The 16,476-nt window shown below is 37.5% G+C and overlaps 1 protein-coding gene across 1 annotated transcript; it reads right to left on the bottom strand.

Moving 5' to 3' along the window:
* Window positions 1–8,483: 8,483 nt before the first annotated feature.
* Window positions 8,484–14,936, bottom strand: SLC7A13 (solute carrier family 7 member 13). The gene is made up of 4 exons (XM_005240627.1): window positions 14,213–14,936; window positions 11,546–11,677; window positions 9,478–9,842; window positions 8,484–8,729 (listed from the first exon to the last, which is right to left on the bottom strand). The coding sequence occupies exons 1-4, from the start codon at window positions 14,934–14,936 to the stop codon at window positions 8,484–8,486; spliced, it is 1,467 nt and encodes a 488-aa protein (XP_005240684.1).
* Window positions 14,937–16,476: the final 1,540 nt, after the last annotated feature.

The following is a 16,476-nucleotide window of genomic DNA, read 5'->3' as shown; positions in this document are numbered from 1 at the left end:
TTATTGAAATATCTGGCCAGTATTGTTATGCATGCAAGTTCTGAAAATAAAGAGCAAAACCAACATAAGACCTTAATTTAGGCTTCAAATTAAATGCCTGGTTTCAAATAGTTGAGTAAGAACCATATGTTGCCAAGCATTTCAGGAAATGAGGATTTGTCAGACTAAAAGATCAATTAAAAAGCTGATCAGTTGTTGTTTTGGGGGTTTTTTTTCCCCTTAAGGAAAAGCCTCATCTCTAGCAGTTAATGTTGATATTGATTATATATAAAACCCCAAAGATTAATTATGCTTATAGTGATGATGCCCTAAATATTGATTCTTCCAATTGTGCAATTTTTTCAAAGGCTGTACGGCTAAAGTTAGTAAGTCTGAAGTTAATACTAAGCAAGGAATGTGTCAGTAGGTTTCAGCTCCAGAGAATATTTAGTGTTTCCCCCAACTAAAACAGAGGCATTATCTTGATTACAGGAAGAGGGCTGAAAAAAGCCCATATTAAAATACCTGGATGACACTAAGAGAATCAAGAAGAATCAGAGTTTTTCCCTGAAATATATTAAGTCAAATTATTGCAAGCACAATCACATACCACAAATGCAATGCACTCTTCCATTGCACTGGGAAAGTGATTATGAACTATGTATGGGATTACCCAAGTTAAATGTAGTAATAACAATGCAATAAGGTTACAATTTTTTAAAGTGTTTAGCTTTGTCTTACTTTACATTTAAATTCCAAGAACAGGAATTACACAAAACTACCACACCATACGCTGCATGGAGTAAAAGCCAGTAAATCACAAAATGTAATTGTGAACAAGAATGTATCCTCCAGCAGTTGTATTCCTAGTGGAGTCTCTCATGTATCACCTTTTGGCCTTAGGCTCCTTAAAATATTTTATCTAGCCTGGAGCAAAACCACAAAGCTATCCCTGACATACTCTGGGTCTGACAAAGTTGAGGAAAATCACAGGTAATGAAATGGCATGTTGCTGCTATAAGGCATGCTGAATAATCTGGGCGTAGACACTGAAATATGAATTTCTGTATCACCCATCCAAAACAAGAAATACTAATCTTGTTTCTAGGATGTGGGTGTCTCTCCTGGGAATTGCTGCTTTGCAGATGTTAGAAGCCTTGGCACATAACTAGCTAAGAATAACTCCTTAGAGTGATGCCATGGTCAGACTTGGAATATAATTTCTGCAGTCCAAGTAAAAATTCCTCTGTTTCACCCTACAAGAACTCTACATTACATCATTTGTGTGACTGCTGCTGATACTAAGCCCAGTTTTAGCGCCCTCAGAGAATGCTGATCGTCCTCACTTAACTGAAAATGATGAAAGATTCACATAATAAATCTCATCAAATAAACTGGAAAAAAAAAAAAAAAAAAAAGAATGATTTTAGTGAAGAGTCCCCCCCGTGAACTGGTAATGACTTGGTCAGTTTAGTAAAATCTATACGGTGAACAGAAATTCAGTAACAGCAAACAAAGAAAGAGCTAAAACCAAACCAGGAAGTCAAAGGAGACAAATCCAGAAGGGAAATACCTCTAGCAATGCATTTTTTACACTTTAGAACAATTACCCAGGCTTGACTATTAGTGGAAACAAAAACTTAATCAACTAGCAAGTGTAAGATAACAGGCAGTAAACTTGCATGGCAATGAACGCACAGAGGAGATGCCATTTCTGACAGCAGATTTTAAAACTTCTTATGCTGGAGACAAAGCTGAAAACCACAATTCAGTGCCCTGCGTGTTTTCACGTTTGGGTGACTTTTTGAGTATTTCACATGCACTTGCCGCAGCAGTTCTGCCAAACTTAGTCCAACTACTGTCTGCTATGAGGGTAAACTGCAGATCAGAAAGGCGTCTTTTGCAAAGACTGAAATACATATGATCTAACTCAACTGACACATTTTGGCAGCTGTTGTGTTTATCCTCAGCAGCTTTTGAAAGTAAATTCAAAATGATGCCATAACCTTTTTGGCTTAGAAGGAGCTCAAGACCACAAAGTGAAATGATTAGACAATTTTGGAAAAAAACCCAACATAAGACCTGTCAAAATGTGCTGCATAAAAGAAAGTTTTAAACATTGATAGCAATGGCTTTGACAGAAATTTCTGCTGGAAAGTACGTCAAAGGCTGCAACTTACTTGTTGCAAAAAGGGATTAAGAAGAAACGGGAGAAATAAAAGTTACTTTCATGTTTCCTGAATATAATTTTATTTTTAACGAGGTCTGAATGAACATATTGAGCCTAAAAAAATAATGTATATATGTACTTCAAATTTAGTCTGAATTACTTCAACTTTGAGGTCCAGGATCTTGCAGTGTCTTTATCTGCTAAATTTAAAAGCCACTTAGTAATACTTTGCTTGGCATCAATTAAAAAAATTTCCATTTGGCTAAGCTAAAATATCCAAGTTCGAGCCATCGTGCATGGTTGGTTTTCTGTCATTAACTGTCTGCTGTTGGAAAGGATTGAGAGAGAAATCACAGCCACTCCTCCTGTTGTGGAGAGACAACTGGAACCAGTTCTTCAGAGGAGGTCTAAGCCTTGCTGCCCATGCAACACAGAGAAGCAGGATCTCACTGAAGCTCAGTTCAGTTGACCTTTCACGACAACTGTGGATCACTTCTCATGGTCGCCGGCAACAAAACTGATCTAACAGCCTGCTGCCGCCAGAAAGGGGGCAGTGGTTCTGCCTGTTACACATATGACGGTAATTTTTGCAGAGCATATTTTTTGCTTCTGCCCAGCTGATCACAGAATCCTGATTTTTGTGGCTCTTTGGATACTTAGCTAAAGCATTCATGAATAAAAAAATCTACATTATATAGGAAAATATTTTTTCCTGCAAGTTCTTCCATGCATTATTTCTCTCTGCCAGAGAGCCTTTACCAGCTGCCTCTCTGAACTTCCTCATCTCCACACGGTATTCCTGTTCAGTAATTGACCAAAACCCTGTCCTCTTAACTTTTTGTTTGCCATTTTCCATTTCAGTCACGTATAAACTTTTCCAGCGATGGCTCCATTTTTACAGACCGCTGACAGGCACACTGAACGGTAGAATCAAAGTCTGATCGCTGTGGGGCTCCTTTTCACAGGTTAAACCGAGATCTCATTTGCCAGTTTCTAAAGCATTTAATGTGTGTCATGTTGATTTTGTCATCTTCAAGATATTTCATAAGACTTTTCTTATCTCATTTCAAGTAAAGAAGTTTGAGTATTATACATCAACATTATTATCCTTTAATCAGCCAAAATTACAGAAAATATAAAGTGAAGTTGGTTTGATAGGATTATTTTCCATAAACACAAATGAACTGGTATTAATTATGCTACCCTCTTTCAATTATGTATTAATTCAGTTTCTTATTAGCTGTTCCATTATTTTTCCAAGGATTTATGTCATACTGACAAGCCTATAATTACTTGGGTCATCTCTTTTATTCATTTTAAATATTGGCATGTTAACTTTCTTTTGCTCTCCTGATACTTCCCCTGTGTTGCAAGAGTTATTGAAAATCAACATTAATAGTCAAGCTCCTCAATGGTGCCTTTAAACCTGTCAGATACAGGTTATCCAAACCTGCTAATTTGAAACTGTTTAATTTCCTGTTCCAAAGCAGAACAGAAACAGCTTCAAAGTCCCTGATGCGCACACAGCTCTTACCCCACCAAATCAAGCCAGTAAGAACTGGGATGCTCAGGGTCCCCCTTCACTTGGAAAAAGTCATAAAGAATAATGACAAGAATTATGTCTGACTCTCCAGAAGAGAAGGTGACAAGCAAATACTCTTTGACCTGTAAGCTGTTAAAACGCAACTGTTTCTGTTTTAGCAGATGTAGAAACTGTGATACGGGGAACCTTAGCAACATCCACAGCGCAGCAATCAAACCTAAGATTAGAAGTCAGAAGTTCTGAGCCCCTCCATGCCTAACGGCTACAGGCAGCTCCTCACACATCCTCACACAATCCTCCCCTGTGTAAACCAGAGGTTCCAGCCAATAGTCACCACATCAAGGCAGAAACAAAAATGTACAACTTCATTTTTAGTTGATTATCTTTTTACTGAAATCAAGGTTAACACTATGAAAAGGGAAGTAAATCGCTGATTTTTTTCATTTCTTCTGTACAATTGCTGTGGTTTGCCTCAGTAATTTTTTTCTTTTTTTTGTAAAGCAGTTAGCACACATGGAATTAGTAGGATATATAACAACAAGTAATTTTTAAAATAAGACATTATCATTTGGGGTTTTATGGGTTTTTTTTTAATGGAGATAATGGTAAAAAAAAAAACCAACTAACAACAACAAAGCAATGCACACATACATACAAATATTGCATTAGGAACCTACAAAAGCACCTAGGGATGTTGCATGCTAAACTGGGCCAGTACGGTATTGAAAAACAAATATCCACATCTTAAGTTTATTTGTTGTAAGGATGAACTTCTGAAACATGAAACATGCAAGTATGCATGAGCTTAACATTATAAAGTCAAAGGTAAAAAAATAAATTAAAAATTTAAATAAATGTCTGATATAGTCTAGTACTAAAGCAGTCACACTTCTATATAGCATTTTCTGAGATATATTCCAAGTAGGAAAGCAGGTGAGACCAACTAGTGTCACTGAAAACAAGCTATAATATGAAAATATTGAATTGCTCTTAGCCAGAGTAGCTAATATGAGTTATAAATTTGAATTCTGTTCCTTTATGCTTAGTGCTTGTAAATGTGGATTGGTCCAGCAACAATATAAAGTCTATATAAATTGAATACTGTACTTGATTCTTTGTGATTTAGCATTCTAAACAGGCAAAAAAAAAGGCCGCATTAAGAGAACATCAAGTGACAATACCATATCTAAGATCACTTCTATAATGTTAATTGAGCTCAGCTGTGTGTGTCCCTTTCCAAACAGCGGGTTATTTGAGAGCATTCTTTTTCAGAAGACCTCTATCTCACCCAGATCTGGGAGTAAGTCAACGGTCTGTGTTGAAGAAGACACTAAATGTGAGTGACCAATCCCTTATTTGCTGTACAAATGGAATCTGACATAGTGAACGAGGTGGCACTTGCAGAAGGGTTGCTGGATTAAGGAATCTGAATATTGCCCAGAAGAACTCAAACTTTTCTTCCCCTATAAAATTCCAAGGTCATACTGTAATGATTTAAACAAATGTTTTTTTAAAAAATGTCATTAATTCTGTTTTTCTCATTTTCTATACCCCATCTTAAATCCTCAGGGCTTGATTTGGTGGAATTTTAAACTCTCATAGTTGTAATTTAATATTTCATCGACTATCTTAAAGGAATTGCAGCTACCCACAGTCAGAAGTTGAGTTATAGGGTATCTGCTATTCATCAAAACCAAAATGACTGTGATAATTTGTCCTTTTTTCCTTTTTTTACTATTCTTGGAACTTAATTCCAGAAGACTATAGGCACTCTGAACTTTTTAATTACTATGAAAAATCAGGTCCAAGGTACCTCATCTTAGGCATCCAAAGTTCATGAATTATTTTGGCCATATTTCCCTTCTTTCCATCTGAAAGATGTGGAAGAACTGAATTCTCTATATAGAGGGTGAATATCTATACAAAGTGTATATTCACCAATTCTCTGGTTCTTTGCCCTGCTTCCTAAAATAAAGAAACATCCACAGTTGGTTCTGAATCTCCATCAATGGTTCTCCATCAAGGTGCCTGATATGAACTGACGGATCACAAGGAACATCACAAATTGCATTTGCTGTGCAACCTACACATCTGCTTAATTCACTTTATGCAAAGCAAAGATGATACTGCTGATTCAGCTCATGAGAGCAAAGACAAATTATTAGTTGTTTGTGAAATGCTCAGATGCTTCAATGGGAACGCCATAGAAAAGTCTGTAAGAAATTAAGAATGTCTATTGAGAACAGCATCCGAGCAGAGTGATAAATAAAGTGCAAGCTCACACACTGAAATAGGAAGAAAATAATAGTGAATTATCTAGCCACCATCCATTCAATCCAGTGTATGAGGAAAGGAAAGAATAGTTTATGATCTGATAATCAAAGGCCATTGTAATGTGCCCTCACAGAGTGGGGAGGTTGGGTTTGCATGGGCAGTTTTCATTCTGACCTGTTGTGTTCTAAGTGTTCGCAACTTTGCTGATCCTTTGGCAATAACCATTAAAACTGTGGGGCATGTGCATGCCTGTTTCTATGTGCCATAGAAAAATTATCTACTTCATATTATAAAAAGATACATAGGTGCAATTTATTTCATAATATATTTCACCGGGACTTCTGAGTTCCCTAATTTGTTGAAACTGCTAAACCTCTGAATTCAAAGTTTGTATCATTGATACATGCTCCAATTACATTTTGACATATGTATTCACTACATAACCAACTCCTTAAGGAATTCAAGTGTACAAACAAGCTCAAGTAGATCTACTGACAAGAAATTACATGGAAATTACACATCCAGTTGAGCAACATCCCCCTGATGCCTGCTTTTTCTAACCATGTGGTCTACAACACAATATTAATTGTTCTACACACTTTTGTTTTTCTTATGGCTTTCATTTTTGTTTACATATTAAAACATGGGTTTACATAAGTGACTTGTTCAAGATCAGTTGAAAACCTGTGGCACTGCTAGGCACCACACCTGCATTTACAAATCCCTGGTTGGTGTTTTAGTCACAATAAAGTCCTTCCATCCTTTCAATACTCATCAGAATTCAGTTCTTAAAATATTACTCTGATAAAATTTTGACAAGACTTGTGATTTTGAAAATCTAAATAGCAAAATAAATGCTCTTCTGATAGCACTACTCATTGAAATTAAACATTGATTCCTGCCTTGCTTTCAGCAGGATCCAGTCTCCAGCTCAACTGTACTGACTTCACTCCTTACTTGCATAGACTTTTCTTACGGCATTTGGAAAGGTCTAATTTTTACTTCAAATTTCCATTCTGTGTACACCACCAGCTGTGAGAAAAGCCATTTTCTTCAAGAACTTGTGTTCGTCTGGGGGTTTGTTCCAGTGCAAAGTCAAATCCTCTTAAACCTTCAGTTCCCAGCATTATTGGATGTGTACCCTATACTTCGGGTAGCTGTGTATAAAGTCTTTGCCTATCATTCTCAACTCTAACTTTTTGATATATCAGAGAATTGCATATTCTAGCAAGGTTTTTTTCATACTACTAGAAGTGTTATAATACAATACTCTGCGAAACAAATTCTCTCACCAATGCAGCATCCAGCAAGCCAGAATACCACAGTGTAAGAGAGATGTTAGTCTGGAGCCATCTATGGGTTATATTGCTGAACTTTAATAGACAGATTTGAAAACCCACTTTACACATGTAGTTTTATTGTAATTACAAAAGTAACAGCATATATTAATATATGAATCATCTAAGTATGTGGTGTTTCTTGTGTACTGGTTCTCTGTGTTCAAGTTTAGATGCCAGGAAACTTAATATAGCCCAATTATCAAAATAAAAAATAATTTATTTATCTGGCTTTCATAAACAAAATAAAAATGGAGGGGAGGGGGGCTAAAAAAGCTCTTATTTCTCAGTAACACTGACAAGAAACAAAGGAACAAGGTAATATTAATGCCAAGATGTAAACAATTTAGTAAAGTAATCCATACATCTTTAGTTTTGCTGTGATGAAGAGGATAAATAGCTCTCATTGCCTTATTTGATGTTTCATAACATTTCATCTTGATTTTGTATGTTCTAAATATATTGTTCTAAAATAGCTGAAATGCACCATGTATGGTTTTCTTGGGATTAAGAAAGGTCGCAGACAATTTTATGACGTTCTTCAAAGGTTTTTATCAGAAATAAATTCAGAAAAAAGAGGTAGCAGATGAACAGAAGTATAAAGCCTTTAAAACCAGAAGTTCTAATAAACTTGACTACAAACTAAAAATAATGCAGATAAATTAGTTTGGAGACCAAAAGTGTATTTATATAATGATGCTGTTAAATATGTATTTACTCATTTATTATATAATAATATCAGTAATTATTTGTGCTGTAATTTAGTCTTATTTCCATCATTGCAATAATACATGCAACTTTAACTGTGCCTTCAGGAGCATGACAGCATTTTACAGATTTTACCTTTTAAGAGAGATTATTCGCACCTATTAAATAAGTATGCATAAACACCTACATATATGTATGTGTACACACAGACACACAGAAATATATATATACATTCATTATGCTAACGTCTATATATACATATGCATATATATATACATATGCATATATATACACATGTATATATGTATGCAATATATGTGTATTCATCTATGTATGTGCATACATATAAAAATACATGCACATGCATGCACACCTATGTATCACACTTAACATCTAATGTGTACCTTCTACAATCTCAGTTAAACAAAATCGTCTCTTGGTTTTTAGTTGTACTGGGATTAAACATTTGCCATTATTCATGTTTGCCCTCTGCAGATCCATCAGCAGGAGAAACTTCCAACAGGAGCTGTAAGTGGCAAGTAATTTTATCGAGAAATGCAAAATGCAATTTATAATGTATAAAAGGTAAATAAATAATAAGACTTCCCAGCATAAACAAGAAAGCATAAACATATTGCAGGTTTGGGGACCAGACTATGGGAGCTAAAACTAAGAAGAAAGACACTGCCACCATCACAAATGGTACTGGTAGAAACACCTGCAAGAGAAAGAAAAAGACTGGTTTAGGAAATAAACTGACCACGTGATTATATGCCTCATTCATAAGAGTAATAATGCATTCTTTGCCACACTAGAGCACCATTTCTCATGTTGTTGCAATCTCACCCATGACAAGATTCATCTGACCTCAAACTGCCTACAAGATAGGCATCTTTTCTAAAACACTTGTTCAGACGTCTTCTGTTGTTAAGGTGGAGAGACAGGTAGCACCTGAAAACCATTTGTCCACACATGATACTACAAACTTCTAAAAGAAACTCAGGGTTCGATGCCTGGAAGAAGACTTCACAATAATCATACACTTCTAACCCAGCTTTCTGAAAGCTAGGTTGAGAGGAAATTAAACATATCGTTAATGTCTGAGGTTGTGTCAGGAAAGATGAGAGTAGATGAAGGTTTAATTAACCATGAATGGCCAGCCTGGATCCCACACTGTTCTGGTTACTGCTTGATACTGGTATGGTTTCATGTTTGTACGTCTCCCCCATTCTGCATATATTCATCTCTTGCTTTTAAGTGCAAGCTCTCTGGGGCAGAGATTATCTGTTTGTTCTTTTCCTTCTACAATAAAGCAAGTTTTTGAATAAGGCTCTAAACATTGTGATTATTATTTGTATTTTTGAAGTGACTATCCAGTTTTTACCTGCACTTGTCCTGTAACTTTTGCATGCTACCCATGACTCAAAAATATCTGTAAAACTATTTTGTAACTTATTTCCATTTACTTTGTATGGTCGATGTAGATGAGGTTCCCGGTATCGAAGTACAATCAGGCTCGCACAAGTCAATCCAATCATAAGCCAGGCAGAAAATCCAAAGTAATTTGTTAACGTAATAAGGTCAGAGGGGATGATAAAAATGGATGCGATGGTGGTTGAAAAAATCATGGCTGGTGCTGGAGTACAGGAGTGGACATTAAGCATAGATATTAAAACAGGTAGATGTCCTGACTGACTTCCAGCATAGCTTAATCGCCCTAGTGTGAACATGCTGCTGTTGAGGGCACCAAATATTGAGACAGCAACAGAGAGAGGAATGATCCAGGCAACAGAAGGGATCACTCGATCAGCCCAAGTGACTGCCACAGCAACTGCAAGAAAGCAAAGCATTAGTGTAGCGTAGGCATCATGTTTTGAATTACTAACAGACTCAACAGAAACAAAACAAAATACAAGAAACACCTATTATTTACCAGCAATGCCTGGGTTTTTTGTTACAGTAGTCAAACATGATTAATGGAACCCTAAGGGTATTTAATTCAGGAGCTAAAAATTTTCAGGGTGGGGGGGTGACAGCAAGAAGGAGTGCTGCCAGCCAGAGCAAGCCAGGTAAACCTGCTGGGGCCAATACCATAGTGATGGACTGCCCAGCGGGAGCAAGCTGCATCTCACTGCCATGAATCACAAACGTGCACACATGGGCAAGGCCATGCAGAGAAGGAAAATGAATGCATTAGTCCCCAGTGTGGCCACAGTGGTGACATGATCTACTGTTATGAGGGAATTGCCAACACGAGTGCACGTATGAGCAGAGATGGGTCAGAGAGCTTGTTATTGATGAGGTTTTGCTTTGGGTGGAACTGAGAAAGGTAAAAGATTATTTCTGAACAAGAGACATTCAATAATGCTAGGAAATTAGCTATAGCCCATATTGTAGTGAGGACTAATATTTAGTGGGGCTATAACCAATAGCTATGAGGAATACAGGTCTTGCAGTGACCTGTGTACCATAGGAAGTTTAATTACAGATGGGGAAAACACCACCCCACCACCTACTACCCGCCCAAAAAAACCCCATAGTGAAAGAATAAGAACCGCAGCAATGCATAGCAACGTTTGAAACAAGAGATATAATTGTAAAGCTGTCTCCTCAGCTGACACAGATAAGCACAGCTCCCCTGGGATGTTTGGAGCTGGTCATGCCAGCTGGGCAGCTGCTATACACAAATACCCTGGTATTCACTGCCTCTTTCATTGTAGGGTGGCTCTGAAAATGTATGCATCCCTCCCAACACATAGCCTGCCAATGGCTGAGCAATAATAAAGGGCTGCTGAGTGACAGTTATACTGCTCCCATTTATGTTATTGAGCTGTTTTCACAGGAAAAAAATTAACTGATCCATCCAAATGATGGTATGTTTTTTGTCACTCCTGGAGGCAAGGTCTAAGAGCTCAGTCTCATTACAGTGGTATTTAAAAGGTGCTGTTTGGACAATCACGGAGAAATACAGCCCCTCTTGGACCTATTCATGGGCAGCTTATTGGTACAAGATCTGAGAGAGGCTTTACATACACTGGACTTTTGTATAGGCTCTTCTAAGGATTCATAATATTTATCATGAATCCACCCACCCACAAAATGGTTACATTTTTGCGTCCATAGTCTTTTCTATATTGCTAGCTACTAAAGGTAGACTTGTTCACCTCCTAAACAGTAACAGCTTTAGCCTGAGACACCATGAGGTAGGGGAGGAAGAAGAAGAGAGGATTAAAACTACAGGAAAACAAAGGTCTTCTCTATGCTCAACAGAGACCCGATCTCCACCTGATTTTCCAGGTTTTAATACACTTCTGATTTCTTTTTAGACAGTGCAGGTATAAGCCAACATTTTCAGCACATAATAAATTCTTTCTGCATTCAGTCCAACTTGTGTCATACAGTTAAAATTAAACAAGAATCCTCTGTTAAAACTTAGAACGAAAACTTAGATCAGCAGGAATAACCCAGTAAATTCACATCAAATGGGTATGCTAATGGACCATATCTTTTTAACAAAAAATGTCAAATCCATACCTGAAGAGACAATTTCCTTAGGTGTTAGGACAGTCAGATATGAGATGTTCACCAGTAAATAAAAAATAATTACTGCAGGAACAGCAGTCATCACAGTTAAGGGGATATTTCTGCTAGGGTTTTTCATCTCTTCTGAAAAACACAATTTAAAAAGATTAATGAAGCAAGCAGTGTGGCTTCTGCAAGTGTGTTTTAGTAGTGAATCTGCACAGAGCTTGACAACACTGATACCGAAGTCCTGCCGCAACCCCTAATCATGGCTGCTAAGCTAAGTTCCTTGTGAGGTCCTACAGTGGTTATCAAATAGTTTATGAGAGAAGCCTAAACAATTCTTTTCATTTTTTTTTCTTATTCAGCTTTCTTTTTTTTTTAACTACCTGGGAAGAGAGATGGATGGAGGTCTGATAAAAAAATGACAAAAGGACTGATAAATTTGATTTGATTTGATTTGATTAAAGACATATTTGATTTACATTAGAAAATCGATTTGGTAAGAAATTTTCAAGTAGCTATACTTTTAAGTCACTAGTTTAAATATGAGAGTCTAAAGCGAGACTATTTATTCTTACACCACCTTATGAGACCCGATGAGAAACTTTCTGAGTGTATTTTCCTATTTCTGCACAAAAGCTTTCTCTTCGCCCTTATATCAGGAAATGCATACAAGGTAAAGGGAGAGGCTGGAGGTATTGACAGAAGAGTAGTAATGCAGTGGCTTTAAAAGGGGTCCATTCCCAGCTGGATTCTACTGTATTTTCCAGGGCATAAATTGAAGAGGAAAACTTTTTAGTGCTAAGCCTGGCATCTTAACTTAAAACTACTCTTACCAAATAAGGAAAAACTCCAATTTTTGCCGCTGAACAACTGAGGCACTCACAAACATTCCTGATCATGTGATCGTCCCAGCAAAAGACGAAGCTGGTTTCCAGAACCCTAATAATTCATCCTCATCTCAGTCAAAAAGGGTCTTCCTCATCTCTTTCAGTCCTTCATCCCTTCCCTCTCGCTCCCTCTCCCCTCCCCACTTCCCTCAGCATTTAAAGAAGAATTCCTGAGTATTACCAATCAATAATTCACAAGGGGGAAGAAGTGCAAAGTCAAATGTGCAGTTTACTTAAGCTCTTTTTTGGGGAGAGAAATCCCTTTCCGCCCTCAAATATAATTTCTGTCTCCTGCTCAGAACATCAGCTTTGAGCTGGCCCCAGCGCCAGCTGCAGCGCGCAGAGCCAGAGGGACTGAATGAGCACAACAGTAAAATTCAGACATGAACTATCCAAGAATTTGGGATTTATTTCAAATGTAAGAAATACACTTTGTAATTTTGAGCCCAAAAGAGGACAATCACCAAAATTGCCAATTTAAATTTATCTTTCCATTTGTTTTGTTGCTCATTACAGTCCTGCCATCCAGCTGGCACCTGATGCTGTAGCCAAAGCTCACAGGAATGAAGTTATTGTTAAAGAATAGGAAATTCAGTTCAGAAGGGGACTATTGCACAGGTTGCATCTGTGTAAACAACTGTGCTGCCCAGTGTATCCTATTTATTATTACTGCTAACTGATCAGAAAACTAATATTTTACCAATTTTTTAAAATTATTTTCTTGGGCTTAAAATGCTAAATGTTTCCATTTAAGGAAATCCTAATATTTCAAAATTATACTTTGCTGATATATATAACTTCTTTTATTGCAGCATATTGTAATGCTGGAATACTAAGTCACTTTTTTAAACATTAACCCACTTTTCACACTGTTCTCACCATTGAACTTTGTGTTATCCATTTCACACATTCACTTTATTTAATGTTTTACATGTGATAGAGGTCAATGGATAAATAGGGTTAAAGATATAAGAGCAACATCCAGTTGCTTACAATTCAATTCTATAAATCTGATGATACTATTAAACTGTTCATTTAACTCATGATGTGCATAATTAACATTATGAACATTATCTCTGCAGCTTCCATGAAAAACTGCTCTATTTATTACTGCCACGTGTCACCAGACACAGAAAAAGTAAACAGATATTCAAAAAGGTTTAGAATGTTTAAAATTGAACACAAGATATATGAAAAGATTTATACTACTTCCCTTAGATTCTTCCTCACCTCCTGTACAAAACTCCTATTTTCCCACAGAAGTGATTACTGACCACCCTATATATTCCATAAAATTACAATATTTTAACACAATTAAAAGTGACTTTGTTCATGTACAAACCAGCTGCATAACCTCAGAGAAGGTACAGATATTTAAATGCAAATAAATTATTCATCTTTTTTTTAATTTGGTCCTTACTGTGCACGCAGCTTGGCACGGGTACCTTAATTCTTTTCTAAAAACACACTGACACTGACACTGAGAGAGACAAAATGTAACCTTTTAAAGTATGAAAAAACCCCAAGTTTATGCATGAGATTTTAAATTAACTATTTTGATTTCTCTTGTACTCCTCCGGAAATGTCAGTCTGATTCTGGAGACTCCACAAGAAGCAAGAAACCTCCCTAGAGAGACCAACAATGCCTCTTCTACCAGCTCCAACAAACACAGGACTCATGTAAAACATGAGATCCTATGGTCTTGAAACAAGTTCTATCAAGATGAGCTGAGGAACATAGTAAGAATGGCAACTGCAGAACAAAATCTAAAGAACAGTGAGATACCTGCCATATAATTGAGGGACCACCAGCCACCATACGCGTACAGTCCTTGGAAGAAGGCTTCAGCAACCTCTGATGGGTTGGGCATTTCTGAGCTGAATGCATCCTCAAACCTGGCCAGACTCTCCTTTCCCCCACCAACGAGGAGCACTACGCCACCGACAGCAATCACAGACAAGGCCATCATCTTCAGCAGAGTGAAAACTGTCTGCACCCATGCAGCCATTTTGACACTGCAGCCATTCAAAACGCCCAGGGACCAGAGAACGGCCAAGGCCAAGCATTTCTTCAGTGCTTCAGGCGCAGGGCAAATGCCGTAGAAGGGCTGGGTGGCATACTCAGCAAACAGCAAGGCACGAGCAGCATTCGAAGCTGGCTTGGTAAATGTTGACGTCCAGATAAACATGAAGGCAGGCAGGGATCCAAGGCCTCTTTTAATATGGCTGTACTCTCCTCCAGAGAAGGGCAGCGCAGTTCCCAGCTCCGCATAGCAGAGGGAACCCATCAGAGAGACCAGCCCAGACGCAATCCAGATCGTTAGCGCAACGCCGACATTGAGTAAGGAATGCTTTAGCACTCCTGTGGGAGACACAAAGATCCCTGCCCCAACGATTGATCCTATAATAAAACTTACCCCATCTAAATAACCTATATTTCTTTTGAGTTCTATCTTGGCTTTTTCTTTTCTTTTCACATCTTTGGGATCATTGCTTTTTCCTTTCCCCATTTTTTTCTGTTTTTTCACAGCAGATTATATGACTCCAGAGGCTGGATTACATGTATTGCCCTTTCGCTTTGTTCTTAGCAGACTGTCATGGTCCTACTTGCTAGTGAAATGTTACAGGAAGCCTGGCTTAATCATTCAGAATAAAAGCATACTTTGGGTTCTGATGCCTTCTGTGTGAAGATGATTAACCAAATACTTAAAGAAACACTGGCAAATCATGTACATGTTGGTTTAATATGTACTTCAGAATTTATTAAGGTCTGGAGGTATTTTTACAGAAAATGGTGTAACGAATAATGCACAGTAAATGCTCATTTCTCATCTGCTTATCAGCAACAGATTTCAATTTTTTTACGTGTCTTCAGAGACAACTGCGAGAGGTGGGTAAATGTGACCTTTGCATCAGGCCTAGGGAAAGGGGAAGGGTATAGCAGCCTGAAGAAAGAAATCAGCCCTCCTTACATTATTGACAGTGACATGGGCATTAGTTGAACAGCCTGTACTATTTTTCCACCATCAATACATAAAATGAACAGTGATAACCAGTCATCGCCAGTATGATTTGCCAAATCCTCATCACTCAATGGGTATACTGGAGCTTGTTTATTTAATTTTTAGTTTATACTGATCAAACACTGCCCCAGAAAAAAAATTACCAATTTTTTTCCCAGCTTTTCTTGAGCATTCATCGTTATAGTAGTACCCAAGCACTTCCTAAGCAAGTATCAATCTTTGGACACTGCACTGAGGGGAAGGGCTGTACCACCATTTCCATTGTCTGTATGGCGGCTGTGGAACAGAAAGCTGAAAGTTCCCACCAGTTTGGTGTGTGCCTTTTAAGGTGCAGCCACTGATTTTTCTATGTATTTACCAATCGTTGGTACATTTTATCTTCAAAATACAGAAAAGGAGCTTCTCTTCAATCAGATGTGGATATATCATTGCCGCAGATTTCTGCCCCAAGAAAAATGTTGGTGTTTTTTAAAGAGATATAGAGGAAAATGGGCAAAAAGAAGGAAACTAACTGAAAAAGAAGCTAAGCATATACCTTAAGGGTTGTTAAGTGCCCAACTAGTAGCTACATAGTTCTTACGTTTTGCCAGTCAAGTCGCAGAACCAATTTACTCATGGCTTTTACAGGGTCCAACCTGAAAGACACAGTGCTTCAGGTAAGTCCTGAACAGCATGATTTTCACTCAAATGCAAAATAAATTAGTGTGGAAAATTAGGTTTACGTAATATGTCATCATATGAAAGACCTCTAGTTAAAGTAGGCATGTGCACAGACTGTTATTTCTTAATTTTTTCAATGACTTGGTTAAAGTAGGTTTCCATCAGCACACAGAAGCTGTGCAGCGTGGTCAGTGACAGAATCCACAGCTCCAGAGAAGCTTTTAACCATAAGACAATTCTTCCATCTTCTGCAAATCATTGTACCACAACCAGGACAACTATATACTTTCACCTTAAAAAACAGCAAGTCCTACAGACTACAAAAATTTAGTTCTACATGAAATACACCTCTATTTATAAAAATTTG

The sequence above is a fragment of the Falco peregrinus genome, chromosome 3 (assembly GCF_023634155.1).
Source record: "Falco peregrinus isolate bFalPer1 chromosome 3, bFalPer1.pri, whole genome shotgun sequence".
NCBI classification, from domain to species: Eukaryota; Metazoa; Chordata; class Aves; order Falconiformes; family Falconidae; genus Falco; species Falco peregrinus.
The sequence above is the reverse complement of the archived record's forward strand: the minus strand, read 5'-3'. Positions and strand labels throughout refer to the sequence as shown.

Excerpts from the sequence above, each read along its gene's own strand:
- SLC7A13 (XM_005240627.1), bottom strand. The coding sequence starts at position 14,936 with ATGGGGAAAGGAAAAAGCAATGATCCCAAAGATGTGAAAAGAAAAGAA. Across the intron at positions 9,843-11,545 it reads TAAGGAAATTGTCTCTTCAG|TTGCTGTGGCAGTCACTTGG; the intron begins GTATGGATTTGA and ends GCTTTCTTGCAG. Across the intron at positions 8,730-9,477 it reads ATCTACATCGACCATACAAA|GTGTTTCTACCAGTACCATT; the intron begins GTAAATGGAAAT and ends TTTCTCTTGCAG.